Below are 18,812 nucleotides of genomic sequence, written 5' to 3' on the forward strand. Positions count from 1 at the left end.
TAATGCACGAGAAATATCGTACAAGATCACCACCGATATCTGTATCAATCGATCGATTGCGGCGCCGCTTTTAGATCTTTCAAGATCTGAAATCTTTAAACGGGAAGTGCCACTCGATGCCTATATTTTTCGAAAAGGCAACGTTGCGGCTACTTGATTTGTGGCTAGAGGAAGTACCAATTGCTGGCCATAAAGTTCGACAGCCATGATGGATTCGCTACCAAAAGGGGCTTCAAATTGCCGCAGATTAAAAATCAATTACGAACATGGCATTTTACGAGAATAACGTAGACTTGACAATGTTATTTTGAACACAAAGTAAACATTTGGTTGCTTATGTATATTCTTGAAAGTAGTTGCTTCTATTTTAATTAGAGAGATCCTGGATATACACTTTTTTATTCGTACAAAATTAGTAAATACTAAAATAAATGTTAATCTATGTAAGTATTTTTACCTACCAATGTACATATGTTCAAAACTAAATAAATAACATTATACAAATTTTAAATAAGAAAAGTAAATGGAAAACGCTATCACAAACTGGTCACATTGTTTTCCTGATTTTCCATTTTGAAATTTGGGCGCGTGGAAAGGCGCGTGCTGCCAGACTGCCGAATAGTTCTCACAAATATGTGCGCCACCTGACGACGAGTTAGTCAACTAGCGTATTTTACATGTTTACATGTTTACATAAAACAGTTTTTTACATTGTATAAACAATTTGAGTGTTTATTTTAATGGCCATCTGGCGACAACAATAAAAAGTTATATTTGTTAACTGTACAACCGTCAAGGTGGCGCTATTTATTTAGTACGATTTTTGTCCGCCGCTATGAAAAGTGGCGTTAGTCTTTTTAAAGCGTAGACCCAAACCATATTTTAAAATTTCTGAAATGTTAAGATGTATCAAAATCTAACAGTACTGTTAAGATGTATCAAAATCTAACAGAAATGTTAGAAAAATCTTAACATTTCTGTTAGAAAACGTTGCATCTTCACATTTCATGAAGAGGAAGAACACATGGCGCTTTGATTCAAAAATTGTGAATTTTTTTAACTTTTTAAAAGTGACAGAACAGAGAAGGACAGAATAAATGAAGTTTCCGATAGACTCCCGGTGAAGGGGCTTGATATCTTAAAAAAATGCTGTACTCCAGAGTAAAAGAGAATATAAGCATTTTATTTGGCTATATTCTTGGGACTATTACATGAAAATAGAAAAACTAGGGGCCACATCTTCCACCTGATAATCAAAAAATGTACCTCTTTTTCGTTTTAATACTTGCTTTTATTATAATCTCTTGCAAGGCATTTCGTACTCACTGTTTTGCTTAACTTTGTTTATTTGCTAGTTATAATGTATTGATAGTTTTAAAGATTCTTGTTGCCTTTTTTGGAATACAATTAAAATGTTGTCGATAATTAACAATATTTGAGAGTAATGCTAATTTGATCAAGCGATGCTGAATGGTAATTTTATTTGGTTTTTTGTCCAGCAAAGCGAGTTGGAAGCACCTGCTTAGTAAAAAGTAAGCATCAAAGCTTTGTTTTTAAAGCCCCAAACAGATGCAGCTTGATTTGATAAGATACCACGCCGATCCTATTGTTAGTGTGGACTAATATGATGCTAAGGCAGGCCGAAAATTAATAAGAATTTATGATCCTTACAAGTGCGGATCCAGAATTTGGTTGTGGGGGGATATAAAAAAAACTTTTTGTGTAGAAATCAAAAGTTTGAAATACAATACACATTACATATACTTTTTAAGCCGAGTTGGAGAATATATCCCCTATATACCCCCTGTGGATCCGCTCAAAGTCCTTACCTAAAAATGCATGTTGCAATTGGCCGAATAAGAAAGTTTAAAAAATTCAGCAGCTTAAATCTTGCTTTTGGTTTGACTTGAAAAATGTTAAGAAGTAAAAGCCAAGTCCGAAGTTACCAAACACATTACGTGTTTCAAAAAATTCACTGACCAGCATATTTCGATTGATCTGAATTGCCGGAAAATTAAGTATTCCAACTTGAAGTGCTCTTATACGCTGAATTAAATTCCCCTTTTGTCTTCAATACTGACGTTCTGTTTTCCCCCAGCAGCTGGGTGCTTTTCGAATGGAGGAGGCCCTAATTCAATTACAGTACCACTGTAAATATGATTTACACCCGACGACACTTCAGCCTGACCTCCGCGACGGATGGCAGGGGGGACGGGATGGGCCATCTACGCATATCTTACGCACATATTTGTAAGGCCAAAGGTCATAAAAAACCGACTTACACAGCATACCAAACCGACCGAATCTTGCGCCTGCAGGCTGAAAGAGTCATTCATGTGGATTGCAAGTGCCGCTCACGTTTGTTTTCCCCCTGAAAGGTCGTTATTCACTGGGGAAAAGCGAGGGAGTCGAGTCGTAAAGATATGTATTGTGCAGCAATACGCGACTTGGCCTAAATCCGACTTTGGCTTTGACTTTGGCCTCTGCTCTTGTCCCAATTTATGCAATGCCAGTGTCCATTTTATTATTTTAGTATGGCTTTTACGACGGCAGCGCGACAGACACCTAAATATAGTCATGGGCGACTTGTTTACCAAATTGCCGTCTAGTCCTTGCTGTTGCTGCCACTTTCCCCCAACTTGTTCGGCAATCTGTGCCCAGACGACAACAGGGAAAACATTTGTATATGCGTGAGTGACCCAAATAAGTATGCTTTGTTTTTGGCCACAACTTCCCCCTTTTTCTGGGCTGATATTTGGCGTTTCAGGGTTCGTCCTCCCACATTTACTATATTATTTAATCGCAAATTGATGTTTACACGTTCGATGGTGTCTATTTTTTCGGTGAAACACAAAGAAAAACATATTCTTACTACCTAAATTGTTTGAAAAATCATTTAAAATTGCACTAAAACATTTATTTTTATTTATTTTTATTACTATATAATTAAAAATATGCCACAAATGATGTGGCCAACTGTATATAAGATAATATTTAGTCGAAAAATGGTGTTTACATGTTTGACAGTCTTTAATTTTAATGTTAAAAAACAAGGAAAACCTAACAACCTAAAATGCTTGAAATATAAAGAACATCCCTAATTTATTAAAATTAATGTGGCTGCTTTTAGAAATTATTATTTATATGCCAATTTAAATGAAATTTAATAATAATAAAATTACACTCGTGGTTTAGTAAATTTAATAGATTTAAATATATTTAATATATACAAGTATATTGCTTTTAGACCATTTTCTTTTAATATGTATCATACTTACTTATGTCCTTTTTCTAAAGTGGTTTGCTATAGCCCAAATATGGGGAAAATATTTTTTCTAAAGCACCCTATGAGATTTGTGCGCTATAATGAGGCTCTGATGTTTGTCTACCACTTGTCTTTGGCCAAGTTTATCCTTTCGCTTTTCCTGTTGACCAGTGTGTGGCATATTCAATTTACTGCTGCCAGACTTTTGTTCGGTAAATCTTCGACACATTTCCTAGAGGGCCAGAGGTGATGGCACTGCCACTTTTTCGCCCACTTTCGACCCGATGTTGGCATTAGCATAACTATGGAATGTCAGGGACAGCAAGCAGAAATATGTTTCGGTTTAAGAATTGACAAAATTTGACAAAAATGTATGTATACCCACACACAGGGCGAACATGGTGCTCGGTGCTCGGTGGGAATGTCAATGGAAGGCCCCGGGTCCTGTGGCCTGCGTTTCGGCATCCTGTGTCCTCGAATAGCTGAGAGCCGAAAAACTCTGCAGCTGGAAAATATGCGTGCTGAAGTTTTGCGTGCTGTCGCTGTAATTTATGTCAAGCCAAACAAAAAACAACGAAATTGTTGTGGCACATAACCGAGAGCAGCACTTTGTTCGAGTGCAGCAGATATGCAAAAACAAGCGCAAACACAAACATAAAAACACACACAAAAAAAAAAAACGAAGAGAGATACGAGATACAGATACATATAGAATTGGATGCGGCGATGCGGAATGTTTATTTGCTGTAAAATTTGAGGCATGCAACGCTTATGAAATAGCATTTTTCGGCCAGAGCAATGGAATCCGAATTCGTTTGGCTGAAAACCAAACGGCCACTTCATGTAATAACTCTATTTGCTGCTGCATGGATACATTTTAGAAAAACATAAATGCAAATTGCTTTAAATGGCAAAATGGGAAATGCGATAGCCAGCAGACATCAAAGCAAAATGCCCATTAAACATTCACCAGTTGAATTTCGAAAGGGTTTTTGGCTGTTGGGCCAAAAAGGCCCTGTGATGTCGCCCCGTTAATTTGACTTTAATATAGCAAATAATGCAATTAGGCAGGGGCCCTTATGGAATGTGATGTGATATTCGGGTTCAATGAGTTCATCGAAGGGTTAGGCGCCTGCGGGCTAGGTTCTGTGCCTTTGCTACTCATGATTGATGAAACCACCACCATTTAACCATTTCCAGGGAATGGGCACCACTCGAGAAGCAACAGAAGTGGCTGCCTCACATCACGTTTGTGGCTTTTTCGGTTGCTGAATAATAAGCAGGGGCCATGGGGCCAACTCAATGTGTGTCTCCTAGGTTTCCCTCATTTCCTTATAACATCATAACCCCCGGTACCACCCCGACCACATGTTGAAAAGTGAGTTCAGCGCCGTTAATTAATTAAATTGTCATACCCTCTGGGCGCCACGGCGACAATTGAGAAATCTTCAGCCCGGTTGCCATTTGAACTCCACCTTCGGCGTCAAAATTGTCCAAAAAAATTAATGAGCTCGGCTTGCCACCGAGTTACTTTTAACCGGAATTCACTGGCTCGAGCCGCCTCCGTTGGCCCCATAAATAATCATTTATTGAATGAACCCAAGATACACATTCGAGCACTATTTCTGTGACACTCACGCTAGTATTCTGACTGCTGGCTGAATCATTTACGAGCGATTCATTCATAAAAACTGAGTAAATAATTCAATTTAGATCGAATGCGTCATATTCGGTTAATTAAACGGTCACGCAGGCTTTCAACTAAGCGATACCTGGTCATGGGGGTTTGATATATAGATATGTACGTTCAATCAAGTAATAGAAAACAAAGGGTGTATACTAGGCTAAATTATCATTATATTTATTATTATAAAAATGTAGACAATTAATTTATTTATTTAATTATTCTCAGGTTAGAAGGCAATTGAGAAATTACCTATACCAACAAATTTAAAAAATTAAAATGAGTTAATGTTCTAACTAGTATTTAAAAAAAATATTACGTTAAAAATATCTAATACGAAAAAATTTTAACTAAAAATTTTAAGTCCAAAATTAAGAATAAATCCTTTACAGCGTTTCATAAAAATTGTTTTGAAATGGTTTAACAAAAAAATATCTAAACAAATATAGCGTTAAAAATATCAAATACGAAAACATGTGAAAACAAATTTCAGATTTAAAATAAAGAATAAAGTTTTTACACAGTTTCATTAAAAAAATTCAAGTGTTACTTTTATTGTTATTTCTTGAAGCTCCTTGGAAAGAAAATATTAAAACCTGGATTTTTTTAACCAAATAACAATTTATGGTACGGAAAAAAATGTAAAAAGCTTTACATTTTAATTTTCCCTTTTTGGGATCCATGGGAAAAATAGAGAGGTTGAGACTGACGGGGTTGAGTTTTGAAAAATATATTTTCTTTTCATGCTGTTTTGAAAGGATTCTTAATAAAATTTCTTTAACCATGTAACAATTTATGGTACGGTACTTAAATTCAATTACTGTAGAAAACTTCTTCTCATTCTAAAATTTTCTCAGGGATTTTGTTTGTTACATAGATTGTACCCATAAACAGGGTATGCGGGCAGCTCGGAAAATCCCCGATGAAAAGTGACTGACAGCCGGACGAGAGTGCAACCCTTGAGTGCAATGGCAGATGGGTGTGTGCTATGCGCTTGTATGTTTGTCTGCTGTTTGTGCTGCTGCTGCTGCTGCTGACGACGTCATGAAGGTCAACAGACAAACAATCCAACAATCCCCCCATCCCATCCCAAGCCATGCCATCCAAACCCACCGAGCCCTGGTCAATTGAAGAGGTTAAATTCGTGTGGGCCCCTCTTCGGGCAGCTTGTTTCGTATGCTGTGTCAGGGGCTTAGTCATGTCCCCAGGGTGTTAGTGTTAATGCCCCAAATGCCACTGGCGTGCGTTGTTGCAGTTATGGCCGGCAATTATAATTTGAACAAATTATAAATTAATGTGTGCTGGTCATACGGTCATCAAAGCATAATTGTAATTGTTGACTTATATGGGTGGCTTTCGGGTTTTCGCTGGCGGGGAGGGGGTTAATTCGGTACGAAGAAGGGGGTTAAGAGCTGCCCCGAAGAGCTGCCATCGCTTATTATAATTTAATCAACAAAATGCCCGGGTGAAGTCAACTATGCGGGCAAACGCTTTTTTGCCGCCCAGCCAAGTTAAACATTCTCGAACTGCCGCAATTTATTAATTAGTCGCGGTCAATCAAACAAACAATGTGCCAAAGGGCTTAGCATAACCGGCGGGCATTTAGCGGTTAAATGAGTCAGTATGGATATGGCCGGAATTTGAAATTTCTGTAAAACATTATCAATGTTTCGAAACTACTTAGGCCTGCCTTTGACAAGTGATATTCCTTAACAATGACAATTGCTTGCTCATGTGACATTAATCGCACAAAAGGAGGGAAAATCTTGTTTTGGCCACAGAAATAGCAAATCCCAGCATTATTGTTGCAAGCGGCTCAAAGGAGCCACAGACTCGATAGCCATATCGATGCAAGGAAATCCATTAAACCAAATTAGTTAGCAGTCCATAAACAGAGTTGGCTAAGCGTCCTACTTCGATGTGGGCTGCTGTTGCACATTGCAGTTGCAACTGTTGCAACATTCGGTGCAAGTCTTCGTTTTCTGGCAATCAAGACATGTTCGGACCAACCACATGTATGCAAAATGCACAGTTGTCTGTGTGTTGGCCAGAAGTGTCTGCAAAATCTTGTGGTTGCTTTGCCAAGTTGGTAGCAGCCATGGTTGCTGACAGCTCATTAGGCCAGGTGATGGGTGGAAAGGTGGCAGGATGGGAGGTTGGGTTTGGATAGCACTGCATATGAGTGTTGCCCAAGTGACGAATTTTGACAATGTGCGTTGGGTAGTGTGCATTTGAAGGCACCCACAACCACCCACAAACCGCATCCGAACACGGAGAGTTGTCAGCCGGGTGACATGACATGGAAAAACAGCGTTAACCACATGTCCTGCCGAGTCTTAGGTGCCCCCGTGTGCCGGGCAATCACTTGATTTGATGACCGGCAGCCAACAGCAGGAACATTTAGGCCACATAAAATGCAGTTTTATTTTTTTTTTGTGCAAAATTTTGTTGCATGCCCACACACACACACCCAACACCAACACCCACACACGCACACCGAATACGCAGGCAAAGTTGTTGCATTTCAAGCAAATTAAGTTAATTAAAAAGTTGCAGGATTTGTGAAGTAATTACCATAAACAAGGCAACTGTGTGCTGCGTTCCTGCTCCTGCGGTTCTTGCTGTTGCTGCCAGAGATGTTGCTACTGTTGCTGTTATTGGTACACAGGGAGAAACTCGTGTGTAATAAGAAACATCTTGGAGATTTATATTTATTATTGTCTTATTTAGTTGGAGCTTTATATATGTATTTTTCAGCATTATATTTATTTTACATTTACTGATATATGTGTTCCACATAATATTATTGTTTCCAAAGTTAAAAGAATTTAACAATATAGTTTTGGCACATATTACGAAAATCAAAAGTAATTAGTAAAATATTTTGAGACTGACTTTACTGATTAACAATATATGGAGATTTTAGGAATTATGAATATGATTTTGTTGGTTATCAAACCCTAGATACTGTTTATCATAAAATAAACTATTAATTGTGAAACACCCCTTAAGTATCATAGTTAAAGGCACAAGAATTATTGCTTACAAATGCCTGGAGATTTAACGATTTTAAAAGATGATTATTTTTGTATATCAAGCCAAAAAACTATTTAAATCATGAAATAAACAACTAAAGGGATTGTTACTGGAACATAACATTTATTAACGATTGAAAGAAAGGCTTATAAAACATTCCTTTGCTGAATGATAGATTAAAAAAGAAACATATATATTTTAAAGGCTGAAAATTTTATTTAAAAGTTCAAATATATGAAAATATAATTTTATAACAATTGCTATACTTGTTTAGTATTCCAGTCCCAACACCTTGAATAAAATGCATTTGAAAGCTCCCATTTCATTTGTTTTTCTGCGTGCATATGGGGTGTGGATAAAGTTGTCGGCATGGAATATAAACACTTCAAGTCGTTGCGCCTGATGCGCTCAGAGCCCGGTCTTCAAAAGATGCTCGGCACACGTGAGAAATTCCAGCAGTTAAGTGGAAGTGGAAAGCGGGACAGGGAAAGGGAAAGGGGAGGGGAGTGGGTGCCGTGGCAGGATGTTGTGCTTGCCACTTGCCAAAGGCAGCTTCAAGGGTGCTCCAGTCGAAATTTAAAAACCTTTCGCCAGAGAGAGAGTGAAACAAAGCGAGGAAGATGAGGAAGAAACACTGGAACTGGAAGCCAAAAGACTGAATTCAGCAATGGATTCAAGAGATATGTCAGCCGGCAGATGCCATTTGGCAGCTGGTTTAGGCCAGGCCATGTGGGCTGGTTGAGGGGTCGGGGAATGGGAATGGGAATGGGTAAAAATGAGCAACTGCTACTCCAACTCCAGTTCCAGCTCCAAATGCAACTGCAACCGGAGACCACACGCACTCAGGACCAATGAAAGGGGGGAAATGGAGGCCAAGAGATGGCTGCCATGTACGTCGGGAACAGGTACAAAATGGAGCCGCAGGAACACGTCTCCTTGCGTCAGGAGCAGAGCAAGAAAATGGGAATCATGGGATTCCCCAGTACCTCTTTCCATTCCACTCGACACGGGGTTTGTTATTGCCGACAGTTGCGGCCAGCCTTGGTGACACTTGAACATAACTGGGTTCTGTTCTCTGCTCCGCCTTTTGTGCAACGCCTGAGTGCACTGATTATGCACATGGGAGGCACGGAAGATTGGGAGACTGGGAGTCTGGTAGTCTGAAGGATCCCGGATCCGAGGCAGATATAGTACAACAATGCCGCCAAGATTTACAGCCTCTTCTTGGATTGCATTTGGCTGGCGTAATTTGTTTTGGGGGACCACAGCAGAGCACAGCACTTCTTGGCCATGTCTTGAGAACTCAAGAGTTGCAGTTCTCTTTTCGCTACCTATAGAATAAAGATGAAAACTTTAAATAACGCAAAATAAAGTTATGATATTTTAAACATTAATATTAAACAATAATATTTATATATTTCTTTCAAAACAAATTAGTTAAGTTAGAAAACATAACATAACTATAAATCAATTAAATGCTTAAGGTATGCTTATTTTTACAATATAGATTTTAAGTATGATAAAAATGTTAATAGTTAGCATAAATGTATTTGACCTACAAGCCTATCATTTAAAATTCTGACCTTTTGTTTACCTTTTAAAAGTCCACCCTATAGTACACATAATTAAATAATTAAACAAAATTTTAAAATAAAAAATTAATTCAAAGCAGCATTATGTGCAAATATTTTTAAAAATGCCATTATTTTTATTAAAAGAAATCAGTATCATTCGCATATCTTCAAATATTTTACGTAGGGTATCGAAGGACACACTATATCAATGTTTTTCAGACTTTCACGGCTATATTTCGCTTTCTTTTACGGTGAGCAGACAATATTTTAGCAAGTCATGCCGGATTGCGAATTTTGGTTTGTGATTATTATTTTTTTCTGTTTTGCTATATAGATTCGCTTAGCTTTTACTCTCGGGCTTTTCTCCTCTAAAGAGATAAGGGTTTGCTATAAAAGCCTGTCTGGCCGTCTTTATAAGTCAGTTGTTCAACTGTGGACGCAGTCGAACATATTAAAAATGAGAATTTTTCAGAGTGCACAGCGCTATGTATTTGCAAATGGATCAATTAACTCCTTGAGGGCAGCTTCTGTCCAGGCTTTGGCCAATGTAAGTAAATATGGTATCGCAATAATTTGACTTAAAAAAATTTGTGAAAACTTTTACCTCAGCCAACCGATGATGCAGTCACTGAAGCTCGACCCTACAAGGACATACCGCGACCTAGTAAATTCGAGTTCGTAAGGGCATTTCTGCCATGCGGAGAATTTCACAAACTCTCCATTGTGGATTATGCAGTAGCGATGAGAAAACGATATGGTGATATATTCATAATGCCTGGAATATTCGGCCGCCAGGATATGGTCACCACTTTCAGTCCCAAGGACATGGAGATGGTTTTCCGCAATGAGGGAACTTGGCCGCAACGAGATGTCTTCCCTTCGTTGACCTATTACCGGACTTACATAAGAAATGATTTCTATGGAGATAATATTGGTATAGTGTCCGCGTAAGTTAAAAAATAACGCTTTTTAAAACTTCCATAAACAGCTCCTTAAAATTTTCAGCCAAGCCGAAGCTTGGGGTAAAATGCGATCAGCCCTCAATCCAATTTTCATGCAACCCAAGGGTCTAAAAACATATTATGAACCACTTTCAAACATCAATAATGAGTTTATTGAGCGGTAAGATATTTTCAAAATGTATGCCTATAGATCAAACTGACGTTGAACCAATTTTTTAGTATTAAAGAAATACGAGATAACAAAACCCTTGAGGTACCTGATAACTTTGTGGAGGAAATAAGCCGCCTGATTTTCGAATCCCTTGGTTTGGTGGCTTTCGATCGCCAAATGGGTTTGATCAGGCAGAATCAAAATAACCCCGATGCCTTGAGGTTGTTTAAACTAACAAAAGAGACGCTCAGATATGTCTTCAAGGTGGATTACCAACCGTCGTTGTGGAAATACATATCCACTCCGACATTTAGAAAAATGATGAGGCTTCTTGATGAGAGTTTGGAAGTGTCGCAGAAATTGCTAAAGGAAACCCAAGACTCCCTGGAAAAACGGCGGCAGGCGGGGGAGGAAATAAATAGCAACAGCATGCTGGAAAGGATGATGGAGGTGGATCCCAAACTGGCGGTGATCATGAGCATGGACACCATGTTCGCGGGTGTTGATGCCACAACTAATCTCTTGTCAGCGGTGCTCCTCTGCCTGGCCAAGAATCCCGAGAAGCAAGAGAAGCTGCGGGAGGAACTCTTGAAGATTATGCCCAGCAAGGACTCCCCTCTCAACGAGCAGACCATGAAGGACATGCCTTATCTGAGGGCAGTGATCAAGGAAGCCCTGCGCTACTATCCCAATGGTCTGGGAAACTTTCGCATTTGTCCCACAGACGTCACTCTCTCCGGTTACAATGTGCCCAAGGGCAGCAATGTAGTTCTCGGATCCAATGTCCTGTTGCAGGACAACAGTTACTATCCGGAGGCTGAGAAGTTCCTGCCAGAACGCTGGTTAAGGGATCCTGAAACTGGAAAGAAGACCCCCATCAATGCTTTCAGTTTCTTGCCATTTGGCTTTGGACCTCGTATGTGTATTGGCAAAAGATTGGTGGACCTGGAAATCGAGACGAGTGTGGCCAAGTTGATAAGGAACTTCCAGGTGGAATTCAACTACGATGCCAGTCGCCCCTTTAAGACTTTCATCTTTATGGAAGCTGCCATTCCTTTCCGCTTTAAGTTCACTGATGTCGACCATTAAATGGCTTTGAAATTGATCACATTTTTTGTGCAATTTTGTAAATAAATAAAGTTTTTCAAAATGGCAAACGCTTTTCCTAATTTGATTAGATTATCTTTAAAAGCCACAAGCACGCGACTATTGTTATCTCTTAATGTAGCTCCGGTTACCCTCGAACTAGCAATTAAACATATAATCGATCGTTAGCTTCGGTGGAGAATCGGTTAGACAAACCTTATCAGAAATTTCATCATACATTTTTTGACCAGCGAGCAATTTAAATTGTAGAGATAGAAGGAAATTTAGACTTCAAAAACTGCAAGACATGCTCGATAGCGACTTATAGCAAGAGGGAACTTATTTTTAGTTCTGCTTTGTTTATTGATTACTTTTGTTTACATACTCGGCTTGTTCCTTTCTCTTGAGATAAGGATAGGGTATAAATACGCTGGGGAGTTGTCTTTATAGGTCAGTTGTTCGATAGTAGAGCAAGTGTAATACGATAAATATGAATATATTGCAGATAGCACAACGAGTGGCCCTCACAAATGGTTCCATTAAGTCTGTAAGGACAGCTTCTGCCCAGGCACAAGTTTTTGCCAGTGTAGGCATAACTATATTTGGAATAATGAAACATAATAATAGAGTTATTAACTATAGGTAACCGAAAATGCAACTACCCAAGCAAGACCTTATAAGGAGATCCCACGTCCTGGGAAGATAGAGTTCATAAGGTCGTTCATGCCGGGCGGTGAGTTCCATGACGCATCGATTGTGGATTATGCGGCAGCGATGAGAAGTCGTTATGGCGATATCTTTATAATGCCCGGAATGTTCGGTCGCAAGGACTGGGTGACCACTTTCAGTACCAAGGATATAGAGATGGTATTCCGCAATGAGGGAATTTGGCCCGAACGAGAAATGTTTGCTTCGTTTCAACACTACCGCACTAAAATAAGACCAGATGTTTATGGAGAACATCCAGGTCTTGTAGCGTCGTAAGTTAAAACAAATATAAATATTTAAAGAATAATCTTATTTATAACGTAATCCAACTTCCAGACAAGCGGAGACTTGGGGTAAAATTCGATCAGCCCTCAATCCCATTTTCATGCAACCCAAGGGTTTGAGAACCTATTACGAACCCCTTTCCTATATCAACAATGAGTTTATTGAGCGGTGAGATATAAAAGGTATTGCTTTTTAATCTCCTGACTTTAAACATTTTCCAGAATTAAGGAAATACGAGATGGTAAGACCCTGGAGGTTCCGGATGACTTCATGGATGAAATGAGACGTCTGATTTTCGACTCCCTTGGCTTGGTGGCCTTTGATCGACAGATGGGTTTAATCAGACAGAATCGGGACAATCCCGATGCTCTAGTTCTGTTCAACATGGCAAGAAAAGTGCTTCAATATGTCTTCGAATTGGATGTCAAGCCATCGATGTGGCGGTATATCTCAACGCCTGCATATAGGAAAATGATGGGCGTTCTCGACGAGTCCTTGCTGGCTGCGCAGAACATGTTGAGGGAAACCCAGGAATTGTTGGAAAAACGCCGCCGGTCAGGCAAAGAGGTGAATAGCAACAGCATGCTGGAGCGGATGATGGAAGTGGATCCCAAACTGGCGGTTGTCATGAGTTTGGACATTCTGTTTGCCGGAGTCGATGCCTCATCTAATTTATTGTCAGCTGTGCTGCTTTGTCTGGCTAAGAATCCCGAAAAACAGGGCAAACTGCGAGAGGAACTCCTAAAGATAATGCCCACCAAGGATACACTCCTAAACGAGGATACAATGAAGGATATGCCTTATCTGAGGGCAGTGATCAAAGAGGCCCTGCGATACTATCCCAATGGTTTGGGCAACTTGCGAATTTGCCCCACAGACGTAACTCTTTCTGGTTACAATGTACCAAAGGGCACTAACTTGGTTTTGGCATCAAATATTCTTATGCACGACAAAAACTACTATTCGGAACCTGAGAAGTTTCTGCCAGAACGCTGGCTAAGGGATCCCGCCACTGGAAAGAAGACTCCGATCAATCCTTTCACCTTCTTGCCATTCGGCGCCGGACCTCGCATGTGTATTGGCAAAAGATTGGTGGACCTGGAAATCGAGACGAGTGTGGCCAAGTTGATAAGGAACTTTCAGGTGGAGTTCAACTACGACTCTAGTCGTCCCTATAAAACTTCCTTCCTCATGGAACCGGCCATTCCTTTCCGCTTTAAATTTAGTGATATCGACCAATAATGGCTTTAAAATGTATACACCTTCTTGTGAAATATTGTAAATAAATAATCTTATTCTAAGTACTTAAAGATATCCCATTAGATTAGATCTTTCAAATGGGCATAAGCTTTATATGGCAAGCACGTGACTGCTGTTATCTCTAGAGGGAATACCTCTCTTAAAATTGATTTTTAATTGCGAGAGCCAAAACCGAAAGCCGAACAACATTTAAACGAGCCCGTGATGTTTTAGCGGTAGTGGGTGAAATGGTGGGAGTGCTGGGTTGTTTTTGGTCAGGTGTGGTCCATAGAATGTGTTGGCCTATTTGGCCAATTGGAAAATGCAAATTTAATTGGCGGCTAATTTGGAAAATTGGCGTAAAATTGAAAATTGATCAGCAAATCAATGTGGCCAGTTCTTTTTTCGTCCTTGCTGGCTTCCTTTTTCCTCTAAACTTGTGTGTGTTTGGGAAATTTGTTGTCAGGCTTGGGATTGCTTTAAAAGTTTTGGCTGATACAATATTTAGTTTCTGTCAAACTAAGAGACTAAACAATTGTGTGTTTTGAATGGTAAATCATTGAGAGTTATACAAATGTTTATATTTAATTCAAAACTTTTCAATATTACTTCGTTTTTAATATTTAAATATCGAACAAAGTTAATTATTAAGCTATTTAAAGATAAATAACTACTCAAAATCATAAATAAGATACAACATTTTTGTTGTTATTTGCATTAAATATTTAAAAATTGCAAAATTTTCCAGCATTCCGCATTAAAAAAATAAGTTTAAAAAATTTTAATAATTTTGTAAGACCTTTGAAGGGGTAATATAAGTCCAAACGCTCTTACATGCAGTCTTAACCGGTTTTCTTGCTCTCACGCTCCGTTGTTTATATTATTTTGCTGAGTGCGGTAGGCCAATCATGGTGATACACTGTTTATTTGATAAGAAATTGAAACTCATGCTTTGTTTGCTAGGTTTTGTTTTGGTTTGAAAGCTTTACTTTGTATAGCTCTCTTCTCTATTCTCTCTGTTTTTACTTTTTAGAGATAAGGCATAGCTATAAGAATGCATTCAATAGTGAACAGGTTTTCAGTTGAGCACGAGAATGTTTACCCTGAACAGTGCGCGATCTATTGCGATTTTCGTAGGCCCCGTTCGATCTTTGAGATCAGCCTCCGCCTTGGCACAAACTCAGGTTAGTAAAAACGTTAGTTTATGGGAAAAGCAGTCGAAACTATTATTTACAATTATAGATATCTGAGGAAACCAAGCCCTACAATGACATCCCACGTCCCAACAAATTTAAATTCATGAGGGCTTTCATGCCTGGAGGGGAGTTCCAAAACGCATCAATAACGGAATACACCTCTACTATGCGAAAGCGTTATGGAGATATCTATATAATGCCTGGAATGTTTGGCCGCAAGGATTGGGTGACCACATTTAGCACCAAGGATATAGAGACGGTTTTTCGCAACGAGGGTATCTGGCCACATCGCGACGGTCTGGATTCGATTGTTTATTTTCGCCAACACGTTAGACCAGATGTTTATGGAGAGATTCAGGGTCTGGTTGCTTCGTAAGTCAAACAAATCTTATCAATATAATGCTCAACTAACTAATATTTAATAACCCAGACAAGACGAAACTTGGGGAAGACTGCGTTCGGCCATCAATCCCATTTTCATGCAACCAAGGGGATTGAGAATGTACTACGAACCCCTGTCGAACATTAACAATGAGTTTATTCAGCGGTTAGTATTTCTGTTATAAAACATAATCCTGGATTAATATGGTTTCTAACAGAATTAAGGAGATCCGTGACCCCAAAACCCTGGAAGTTCCCGAGAATTTCACGGATGAAATCTGTCGAATGATTTTTGAGTCACTGGCCTTGGTGGCATTCGATCGGCAAATGGGTTTGATCAGAAAGAACCGCGATAATCCCGATGCATTAACCCTCTTCCAGACCACGAGGGATATCTTTCGGTTGACATTCAAGCTGGACTTTCAGCCCTCTATGTGGAAGATTATTTCGACACCTACATACAGGAAAATGAAGAGAACCCTTAATTCCAGCTTGGATGTGGCCCAAAAAATGCTGAAGGAAAATCAGGAGGCGCTGGAAAAGCGTCGCGAAGCGGGTGAAAAAGTAAACAGCAACAGTATGCTAGAGAGGTTGATGGAAATCGATCCCAAAGTGGCTGTGATCATGGGATTGGACATCCTTTTCGCCGGTGTGGATGCCACCTCTACACTTCTTTCCGCGGTTCTACTCTGTCTTTCAAAACACCCGGAAAAGCAGCAGAAACTGCGAGAGGAACTCTTAAGGATCATGCCCACAAAGGATAGCCTTCTCAACGAAGATACCATGAAGGATATGCCCTATTTGAGGGCTGTGATCAAAGAGACCCTGCGTTACTATCCCAATGGTTTGGGAACCATGCGAACTTGCCAAAATGATGTGATACTTTCCGGTTATACGGTGCCCAAGGGAACAACTGTTCTACTTGGTTCCAATGTCCTGATGAAAGACAGCTCGTTCTATCCACGACCAGATGAGTTTTTACCAGAGCGATGGTTAAGGGATCCGGAAACGGGAAAGAAGATGCAGGTCAGCCCCTTCACATTTCTGCCCTTTGGCTTTGGACCTCGCATGTGTATTGGCAAAAGAGTGGTGGACCTGGAAATGGAGACCACTGTGGCCAAGCTGATTCGAAATTTCCACGTGGAGTTCAATCGGGATGCCAGCAGACCCTTCAAGACCATGTTCGTCATGGAACCTGCCATTGCATTCCCCTTTAAGTTTACTGACGTCGACCAGTAATTCCCACTTTATTCGTTGCATTTAGTTGTGCAATACGTTCCTTATAGCTATATATTTTGTTTACAATAAATGTTTTCTTGATAACACCGCCGGTAGATAAGATACTTGGGTTTAACGATTGCATTTTATAGTGTCATCCCTACTGTTTTGATAAGCACAGTGTTTGAAAGCAAAGATAAGGTTTGCTTGGGTTGTGCTATCTCTATCGCAAACTTTTTTATTATCTCGCTCTTGAAATAGATTTCAAAGTTCTAAATTAGGAGAGTGTGAAAAATGCATTCTTAATGATGGACGATAATTGGAGGTATCGTGGGAATTTCACAGCAAATTGCCAGTTAATCGATTTGCTTGCACGTAATTGTTCCAGTTGATTGCTTATCTAATATGTTTGCAAATAGGTTGGTATTGAGTTAATTAAAAATTTTTTTTTTATTTGCTTAAGGGATGTTAATTATACCTTTTTATTTTAATTTATTATACATTTAAAAAATATTTTACTCATTCCTAACCTTTGAAACATAAATGGCAAAATGAAATATGCGGATTAATTGGCATTAGCATTCATCAAAAGTTTTTGTTTAATTTGCACAACGCAAAAGTAATTAATAAATGAATATATTAATTTATTTATTTCATTCAAAATTAGAATTGTTTTTATAAATCAACGTTTATTTTATAAGTATAAATAAATGTACATAAGGCGTAACTTAAGGCCAGAGTAGCTTTAGCCATAAAAAAGGTAACAGGTTATTTGTAATTGCATTTTAACTGGAGTTAATTTAAATAAATAAGTACATTTTGTTGGTATCATTTCATTTTTAAATATAACCAATACAGTTTTTTTTCAAGATTTGTTATTCTTTTTTTTTCTTGACTAGCTGTTTTTGCTAAAAATCTAGGTAGAACCCACCTAGGACACTTTTAGCTGGCTGTACGCTCCCGTTTGGAGATGGCAGCTTGGCAGGCAGGTGAGAACGGGCAGGTGAGAGGATGTCCTTTGCCTGGGCGGAAATATTTCTAACGGCAAAAGCAAAATCAAGAGCAGCACCCACAGCAACGGCAGCAACATCAGGACTATATAGAGGCAAAAGCAGACATATTCGCCTGCGGCCGGCGGAGTTATGCTAACTGGCACTCAAAGCAAAGCGCGGCCAAAAGCTCAGGCGGTTTGCCCTTTGCCCTTTTGCCCTCCGCCTACTGCCTTCTACCTTCTGCCTCCTGTTGTTGCTATTGCCACTTGGCAGTGGCAGCTTGTAACAATAATTTAAGCGATTTTGCGCTTTTTGCGAGTGGGTTAATGGCATGCCTGGGATCTCTGGTGAGTGGGAAGTGGGAACTGGGAGCCAGGAGCCAGAAGCCAGGAGTCGGGTAACAGGAACCAGCAACCAGGAACCTGAAAGCGGGTATCCTTTGCCGTGGCGAAAATTCCACTTCTGTAGCAAACGCACATAGCTTATGAATTCCGCAATCCTCGATGCGGTGCAGCAAAATGGTGGGGATGATACAGGTTCCGGGTCCAGTACAAAGTAAAAATGCAGAACATGTGTTTTTTCGGTGTGGCTGGGAGGAGACCGGGATTATAGAACGGCCAAACACTGGACCGGCTATACATGCATACATACAACTCTCTTTGTGTCTGCTGTATATTAAAATTCAATTTTAAAACACGCCACGCCACGCCACGCACAACCGGGCGTATGCGTAATGCGGCATGCAATCATTTGCGTGCGCCTTCGCTTGGAAATTCCTTTGCCATAACTAATCTCGAAGGCTAACCAAGGACCAGTCCTGACGTTTCATATTTCTAGCTCGCCGCACCGCCAACCCTTTCTAGTCTTTTATTTTATTTTATCCTTTTTTATTTTTGTGAAAAATTTCATACTCATCAAGTTGACAAAGAAAAAGTTTTTCATTATTACATTTCGCTGTCATTTGGGCGCAGAAATAGCTTGGAAAAGTTCTCGGGGCCCCCGGTTGAAACTCGAGTGCAGCGCGTAAATGAGCCA

General features: G+C 39.6%; 1 protein-coding gene across 1 annotated transcript; it reads left to right on the forward strand.

Annotated features, from left to right (window-relative positions):
- Positions 1 to 9,962: 9,962 nt before the first annotated feature.
- Positions 9,963 to 16,892, forward strand: LOC108008671 (uncharacterized). Its single transcript, XM_070995183.1, has 12 exons — positions 9,963 to 10,106; positions 10,169 to 10,506; positions 10,565 to 10,681; positions 10,741 to 11,758; positions 12,228 to 12,344; positions 12,401 to 12,738; positions 12,803 to 12,919; positions 12,973 to 13,990; positions 15,061 to 15,174; positions 15,233 to 15,558; positions 15,617 to 15,733; positions 15,786 to 16,892. The coding sequence occupies exons 1-12, from the start codon at positions 10,017 to 10,019 to the stop codon at positions 16,804 to 16,806; spliced, it is 4,731 nt and encodes a 1,576-aa protein (XP_070851284.1). The 5' UTR covers positions 9,963 to 10,016; the 3' UTR covers positions 16,807 to 16,892.
- Positions 16,893 to 18,812: the final 1,920 nt, after the last annotated feature.

The sequence above is a fragment of the Drosophila suzukii genome, chromosome 2R, assembly GCF_043229965.1.
Source record: "Drosophila suzukii chromosome 2R, CBGP_Dsuzu_IsoJpt1.0, whole genome shotgun sequence".
NCBI lineage: Eukaryota > Metazoa > Arthropoda > Insecta > Diptera > Drosophilidae > Drosophila > Drosophila suzukii.

Excerpts from the sequence above, each read along its gene's own strand:
- LOC108008671 (XM_070995183.1), top strand. The coding sequence starts at position 10,017 with ATGAGAATTTTTCAGAGTGCACAGCGCTATGTATTTGCAAATGGATCA. Across the intron at positions 10,507-10,564 it reads AATATTGGTATAGTGTCCGC|CCAAGCCGAAGCTTGGGGTA; the intron begins GTAAGTTAAAAA and ends TAAAATTTTCAG. Across the intron at positions 12,920-12,972 it reads AACAATGAGTTTATTGAGCG|AATTAAGGAAATACGAGATG; the intron begins GTGAGATATAAA and ends AACATTTTCCAG.